Genomic DNA, 8,525 nt, shown 5'->3' on the forward strand with positions numbered 1-8,525 from the left:
ATTAAAACCGTTTCCAAGAGAGAGAGAGAGAGAGAGAGAGAGAGAGCGATAATTATATTTCTAAATTGATTCAGAAATTACACAGAGCGTCAATTTCAACACGCTTGGTGATTTACGATCGTTAGTTTGTAGCGTCGATGCGTAAATTTAACCTGTTTCTTTAAAAACATATCATTAACTGTCGTGAGAAGTGTGTTCTGCCCACGCTGTTGAAGTGGGCTCTTATTCAAACCTGTAACAACCTTCTCTCTGCTGTCACGCGTCCTATTTTTCACCATGAATGTGTGAACAGAAGCATATGGATTCATAGTTTATAACTTGACACGATATAAGTAAACTCGGACCAATATTGTATTATCTTAGTTTTTTTAAGAGACAGATGCTCTTTTCCCCATAGGCCTTTTTTACCCAGAGAGAAATTAAAAACAGACGCGATGATGGGCCATGTATGCCGTGAGTGAGTATTTAGTTTTTTTTAGGTGCTTCCAATTGTTATAGCCATGTCAACGTTATTACATGATATGTCATCCACGACGGTATCTTTCTACGAAGCCCGGGAAAGGACAGTGGTAAACAACAATTAGGCAGGGGCTTATCCGTTTGCATGGTTAAGTAATCCGTTCGAACGAATAGTTAATCCGTTCGCACGGTTTGGTTATTTCCGTATGCAGGAAAAAATCCGTTTGCACAGTTAGATAATCCGTTTAACCGAATTAATAATCAGCGTGCGTGCAGCACTATTTCATGTCTTGACTAATTTAAGCCATGCGAGTGGATTATTAAATCGTTACTACGATTTACTAAACCGTGCGAGCGATTTACTAATGCGTTCAAATTGATTACTAAACCGTGCGAACGGATTGCTATTTTGTTCGAACGGATAACTAAACCGTTCAAACGGATTGCTATTCGTTCGAACGGATTACTAAGCCTTGCAAACGCATGTATAGTTCGTTAGAACTTACAACTAAACCATGCGAACTGATTATTATTATTTCGTTCAAAGTATTTTGTTTCCTCCACTGTCCCTTACCAGGGCTCCGTATCTTTCCTTGGTATTCAAGTGTTTTTCTAACCATTTATTGCAACCATTCATTTGCAATTCTTGTTTTCCCATTTCTAAGAGCTTCTCAATGAAGTTTTCCTTCGTGACACACCTCTGTCCTTTTTTAGATGGAACTTTCTTGATATTTTGCCCTAGACTGAGATTCTATCAGTATGCCCTTGGGCGGTGCACGCTCTTATCCTGAAGACAGTCCTCTATAGTGATTGAATCTTTCTTGAAGTGCAGTACACTTCAAGATTCAATGTGTTGCATGTAGCGGAAGGATAAGTAGGCTAGGCCAATTTAATATTTGATCTTGTCTCAACCTACCCTGGGTTTTTTTTATTCATGTTTAAATCTGCAGTTCAAACGTGGGCAGTTGCCACTTAAATTAAATTACACACGAGTGAACTTTGGGCTCTGAAAAATGTGTGGCTATATTCCTTCGCCAAAGGCTATGTATTAATGTGGTGATGTTTGCAGGCTCATGTAGCTGCTGCTTCGAGTATGTGCAAAGAACAATGAATTAAACATTTCCCCGTAAGAGTGATAGTCAATAAAAGGTTACATACGATCATTTTATAACAAGTACATAGCTGCCATAGTCATTTGCAATGGGCTCTTTAATATGCGGCCATACCCCTTCGCCATTAGTGTTGCAGGCCCATGAAACCGCTAATTCGAGCTGTGTGCAAAAAAAACAATGAATAAAACATGTTTATAAGTGTGACCCCTCTGACTGTATTCAAGATTGACACGGCTGTTCAGTTGTTAGCTTTCCAGTAGTTTATTTACACTCATGAATCTGTTGACGAAGATAAATACGGTGTGATGAGATCTTCGTCTAAGGATCTTAAGCACTTTTACAATAATAATTATGAATATTAAATTAACACTAATAAATAAACAAACAGTTCTCCCTGCGGTTCACGCCATAATTCTAGGCGTCGTCCGCCAACTTGGAAATCAAAGAAAATATAAACTAACCGTAAGCTGGATCCAAAACAGAGCTTACTTAATTAATGCACTAAAGATATATTTACACTAAAGGGACTGACTTGTCCAGATGTAATTTACAAAACGAATACATAACTTGTCTTAAGGCATGAACATGACCTAAGGGTAACTCTCGTTTGACTCCGTAATACATGGCAAACGAGTCAATAAATCAAAGATTTAAACAGTAAATATATACAACTTAGACTATGACGGTAAACGGAACATAATGAATGATTTAGTTAAACAATATTAACGCAAAAGGTAAGCATTAAACAATATAAAACATAATTACCTGTTGACGAAGATAAATACGGTGTGATGAGACTGTAACTTAGAAACTAATTAACCGTTACTTAATAAACTAAACTAACTATCAAGTTATATCCACAACTATTGTCGTCATGGGATATACTTGTAGAAATACATAAAACATGGCGGGGGGTTAATAAAAACACCAAAATGCTTTAGCTATGTTCCTGTAGGAAAAATCTCATGCTGGCCATTTTTCTTCTTGCAGTCATTTGAGGACTCTTCCATTTTGCTAACAATTTCTAGTAGTTTTGACTGGAGCTGTACTTCGTCTTCGTTTCTTATTCTATGTGACTTCGTCTGCCCAAGATAGTCATACATCAGCCTTTCGACTGGTTTGCGGATTCTTCTTGAGCGACGAAGAAGTAGGTCGGGTTCATCTGTTGATGCGTCCATGACGTCAGTAGATTTCTCTGTGTCTGGACTAGAAGTAGACTTCTCTGTTTCTGGACTAGAAGTAGACTTCTCCGTTTCTGGACTTGGCTGATCAAGTGATGCCACCGATTGTATTTGTTCTCTTGAGGACTCTGAAGAAGATTTTGAGGTGCTGTCTGTGGTTAGTGTTGAACTTGACTCAGGAAGAAGAGAGAAACTTGACGTTTCACTTACGTCAACTGACGTTTTACTTACGTCATCAACTGACTGTGTTTGTGAGTGGTTTTCGGGCCGATTGATGTTTCGTGTGTTGTTCGGCTGCACCATGACAGGGATAAATGCAATATCAACCTCTTCGTCGCTTGAAGTGTCATCATTTTTTGAAGGAGATTTTTCAGCGACGGTGTCATCTGTTTCTGACGAAGATTTTTCTTTGACTGTGTCATCTTCCGAAGGAGATTTGTCTTCAACTGTATTATCTGCTTCTGAAGAAGATTTGTCTGCAACGGTTTGATCGTCGGAAGGAGATTTGTCTTCAACTGTATTATCTGCTTCTGAAGAAGATTTGTCTGCAACGGTTTGATCGTCGGAAGGAGATTTGTCTTCAACTGTGTCATCTTTTGAAGGAGACTGCATATCTACTGGAAGGAACATGCATGGGGTCAGAAGGTTACGATGTAGCGTTCTTTCTTTACCATCGTTCAGTGAGCAGACTACATATACTGGCAGATTCGCACTGGAAATCCGTAGTGTTGGATGAAATCTTCCCACAGAATTTTGGCGACTGTTAATGCTTTCTGGTCACGTGTTGGATGAGCTTGTGCATATTTAGTGAAATGGTCGGTGATGACTAGGATGTTTTCAAATCCTCCTTTTGACTTCTCGAGTTTCAGAAAGTCTATGCAGATTAACTCTAGTGGCTCTGTTGTATTGATGCTGACAAGTGGCACTCTGGTCGTCCTGCTGGGTCTGGTTTTACGTAGGCAACATCTTTTGCACTGGTCGCACCATTTTTTTACTTCGTCCGCCATCTTGGGCCAAAAGAATCTGTTTCTGATCATGTCTATTGTTCTCTCAAAGCCCAAATGACCTAGGTCTTCGTGAAGTGATGTCATTGCCAACACTTTGAATTGTTGAGGTAGAACCAGTTGTAGTGACATCTTGTCATCTGGTGTCTTCCTTTGTCTACACAGGATGTTATCTTTGATGATGAGTCTTTCCCATTGTCTGAAGTAGATGGAACACTCTGGTGATTCTCGAACCCGTTCAGATTTTGTCGGTCTATGGTTTCGGTCGACGAAGAATAAAACACGAGATATGACTGGATCGTCTCTCTGTGCGATGGCAAGTTCTTGTTTAGACACACGTGGTAATCCTTCTTCGGTTGTGTTCTGCTGTTTGGTGGTGGTCTTAGCTGCTTGTCGAGTTATAACCTCACAGTGTACAGTATTAGAAGCTTCTAGATATGGTTGAGATGCAGAAGTATATCCATCACAGATGGCTTGTACACTATTAGCAGGGATAGTCACTGCCTCTCGCTGGAATTCTCTGGAGTTTCTAGTCATCTCATTCTGGGGCTTCCTCGATAAGGCGTCTGCAGCAGCGTTGTTCTTTCCCGGTCTGTACTTAATTGTGAAGTTGAACTGGGACAACGCAGCCACCCATCTCTGTCCAGTAGCGTCAAGTTTTGCTGATGAAGTCACGTACAGTAGGGGGTTGTTATCCGTAAGGACAGTGAAGCTGTTGCCGGTGCCCAGTAGATAATCGCGGAGCTTGTCTGTCACAGCCCATTTCAATGCTAAAAACTCTAGTTTATGAGCTGGATAGTGAGACTCTGCGGGGTTAAATCCTCTACTGACGTAAGCAATGACACGTTCGGTCCCATTCTGGATTTGACTCAGAACTGCCCCAAGTCCAACACCGGACGCATCGGTCTGTAGGATGAAGGGTGCAGTAAAATCTGCATACGCCAGGATAGGTGCCGATGTCAGATGATCTTTGAGTGTATCCATAGCTTGTTGATGTTCTGTTGTCCATATGAATGGAGGTGGAGGATCATGCTGCTTGGTTTTCGTACGTCTTTTCTTACGTCTCGGTTCACCAGATGTTAATTTGTAGAGTGGTGCTACGATGTCGGAGTAGCCCTTTATGAAGCGTCTGTAATACCCAGTGAAACCCAAGAAACTTTGAAGTTCCTTTCGGTTAGAGGGTGTCTGCCAACCACTGACTTGTGATATTTTCTCTGGATCAGCAGATATGCCCTTAGCTGAGACGATGTGACCCAGATATTTCACTTCTTGTTGGAGTAGGTGGCATTTCGATGGTTTTACTTTCAAACCATGCTGACGAAGACATGAGAATACCTGGTCAAGGCGCTCGAGATGTTCCTCAAATGTTGACGAGAAGACTATTATGTCGTCCAGGTAGAGTAGAACGGTTGAGTAGTTCTTGTCACCTAGGCATGATAACATCAGGCGTTGGAAGGTGGAAGTCCAGTGTCGTGAAGAAAGTTGCACTGCCTAGTGCATCCAATGCTTCTTCTATTCTCGGAAGAGGAAATGCGTCACGCACAGTCCTGTTGTTTAGCTGTCTATAGTCAATGCATATTCGAAGAGACCCGTCTTTCTTGTGGACTATGACCATCGGAGAGGCATATGGAGAACAGCTACGACGGATGGCTCCTGACTCTTCCATACCTTTAAGATGTTCTCTTACGGCGTGGTACTGTGTTGGTGGTATACGACGGTGAGGAAGACGGAATGGATGGGTGTCTATCAGGGGTATGGTGTGCTTGATTGTTGAAGTGCACCCATAATCCAGTGAATTGACGGAGAATACATCTGCATGTTTGTGAAGAAGAGCTGCTAGTTGTTCTCTCTGTGTGTCATTATCAAGCTTGCCATAGGATAAGTCCAAAGATGGGATGTTAGCAAAATCTTCAGATGCTGTAACATTTCTGCTTCTGCCTACTGTTGGTTGTTGGTGTTTTGTTGGATGGAGATTCGTTTAAAGGAGATCATTAGTTGGATGGAGATTTGTTGGATGGAGACTATCAGCAGTTTCTGCTAGGCCTCGTCTGTCCTGTGGTTGCATGGGTAGAGATTCGTTGTCCACATGGATGATGGAGGAAACTTGTGCAAGCTTACAATTACGTCTAATTGTGATGGGCTTGGCGGTAATATTGCAGAGACGTACAGGAATCCTCCGGTTTCGATCAACATGTGAGCCTGAATCGATGAGAGCAGTGCAATCTTGTCCATGTATGTCGACGGTGTCTTCATTGTTTGGCCCAATGAGTTGCTGGTAATTTGGTGTGGTGCGGCTCTGAAATGACTTCGCAGATTTCTTGTCTATAGGGCTTGGTCTTTCTGGGCCTCGTACGGCTTGCCCTGTGGCCGTGGGCCTTGGTAGTTTAACGGCATGTTGCGACAACCTCTGGCTATGTGTCCCTCTTGTCCACATTTATGGCAAGTTATCTGTCGAGATGTGGCTTGAGGTTCTTGTCTTCGGTACTGGCTTTGCTGGGGCAGTGATGTAGACATCTGGTCAACCTTAAGTGCAAGCTTTTGCACAGTTAAGATGAGATATTGTAGCACTTGATCGTTAGAAGAATGTTGTGCTAGTCGTTGAGTGACTTGTGTAGCAGCTGCCTTAGACTGCTTGGGTTGAGCACAATTCAATTTGTAGTTCTCTGAATAACATCTCACGTGGTTTCATCGGAGCAAGTCTGTTGGTTATTTTCTCATTTCTCACTCCTCTCATAAATTGTTGAGTAAGCATCTTATTTCTGTTTGGCCAAGGTTGGGTTTTGTTCATTCTTTCTTCCACTGTACGGAGCGTGGCTTCCAACTCAACTGCATAGATGCCAGGCGACTCCTTTGGTAGTCGTACACGTTCGTAGAACTCAGCCAGTGGGTCACCTGACATCAGACTGTCGCCGAACTAGGCCTTTAGCTCTGCTTGGCATTGACGGAGAATAAGGGTTCTGAAGAGAGACTGAATGGTGGCGGTGTCTTGGAGGTGACGTACCATGGTATACTGAAGGAGAGATACTCCGTCTTGGAGCCGGTCTAGTGGTACCGTGTGTTGGTTCTTCCCGTTGCAATTCTGGTGGGGGCAGATGCCTTGACCTGGCTTGGGAGAGTCGACGCTCCAGTGTGAAGGTCAGACAGAAATGGTTCACTGGGGTCACGGTCGTCTACTCTCTGTGATCTATTTGGTAGAGATATGGTATGTGGCCTACGAGAAGTCTGGTTCGGATGATGGCTGACTACTGGAGTTGACAAAGGTTGACTTTGGGTTGATGGATGCCAACGAGTTGACGATGGAGATTGATATAGTTCGTCTTCTTGTGGTTTTCTAGAGGTAGCCATGCTGCACACGGTGTCCTAAATTTGCACACACTCAAACAATATGAACAAATTGATGAGCAATATAACAATATTCAATATCAGGTTCAATAATTTGCATAAAAAATTGAATGGCAGATTCAAATTCCAATTGATGTGCAACAATCAACACCCTATTCAGTTGTTAGCAGCGGTTGTACCAAAAAACCGTTGTTTGTTTGTCTGTTTAGCAACGTGATCTTTCAAAATGAACTTTCAACTGAAACAGGTAAGTCGAACTACTTTCCATTAAATTTTAAATTCATTCAACAGGGTAACTTTGGCAAGCATAAAAACACGAAACACCGAATTCCCAAGTGATTACTTACAATCTGCTGCCGAATTACGCCTTTCATTCACGGTAGCAGTGAGAGCTAATGAGGCATGATTCTTTTGGCTTTTGAGACAGGTTTCGCTTTGAGCGCAGTAATTGCAACCCAAAAGAGCTATAACAATGAAACACTTTAACCTGTGGTTTGGCTCGGTGTCAGTAATGGTTTTATACAATGCCAAAGTTACAAGCGGTTCAATCAGTACAACAATGCAAGTTAAACTGTTCAATTGTGAATCGGAATTCCTGTGGTTACTACCAGGGATAGGTAGCAACAAGACTCATCAGTTCAGTGTTATTGTTATTGGGCTGCTTTTGCTACCGGTAGCAAATACTCCGTAGTTTGGAATTCAAGTAAAGTTGCTTGAATCACTCTATGCACAAATCGTCCATGTTGAATAGTAGCTTCGCTGTCAGTTCTGTTGTTCAATCATGTTTTAACCCAGGATCCGAGGTACGAGTTGATTCACAATTCACCGGTGCTTGTCCAGTCCTCTGGACGGCGGGTTTGGGGGTTCAGCCGGCTGCGAGAAACCGAACGGGCTCTGGTGCAGCCGGGCGGGTTCTTGTGCCGACCGGGCTCTGGTGCCGACCGGGCTCTGGTGACGACCGGGCTCTGGCGCCGACCGGGCTCTGGTGCCGGGCGGGTTCTGGTGCCAGGCGGGCTGTGGTGCCGACCGGGCTCTGGTGCAGGGCCGGGCGCTGGTCTCCGGTGCCGGTCAAGTTGGTTGAAACGATCAGAGAGGTTGATTTGTTGGTTGAAGAACTTGAAAAAGCTGACGTTGTGTTCTTCAAACCGGGATTCTCCACCAGTGTGACCCCTCTGACTGTATTCAAGATTGACACGGCTGTTCAGTTGTTAGCTTCCCAGTAGTTTATTTACACTCATGAATCTGTTGACGAAGATAAATACGGTGTGATGAGATCTTCGTCTAAGGATCTTATGCACTTTTACAATAATAATTATGAATATTAAATTAACACTAATAAATAAACAAACAGTTCTCCCTGCGGTTCACGCCATAATTCTAGGCGTCGTCCGCCATCTTGGAAATCAAAGGAAAATATAAACTAACCG

At 42.9% G+C, this 8,525-nt stretch overlaps 1 protein-coding gene across 1 annotated transcript; it reads right to left on the bottom strand.

The window, feature by feature from the left end:
- Window positions 1–2,512: 2,512 nt before the first annotated feature.
- On the bottom strand, window positions 2,513–3,364 carry LOC117293526 (cell surface glycoprotein 1-like). Its single transcript, XM_033775875.1, has one exon. The coding sequence runs from the start codon at window positions 3,362–3,364 to the stop codon at window positions 2,513–2,515; it is 852 nt and encodes a 283-aa protein (XP_033631766.1).
- Between the last annotated feature and the right edge of the window lie 5,161 nt (window positions 3,365–8,525).

Source organism: Asterias rubens, chromosome 8 (assembly GCF_902459465.1).
Source record: "Asterias rubens chromosome 8, eAstRub1.3, whole genome shotgun sequence".
Taxonomy (NCBI): Eukaryota; Metazoa; Echinodermata; class Asteroidea; order Forcipulatida; family Asteriidae; genus Asterias; species Asterias rubens.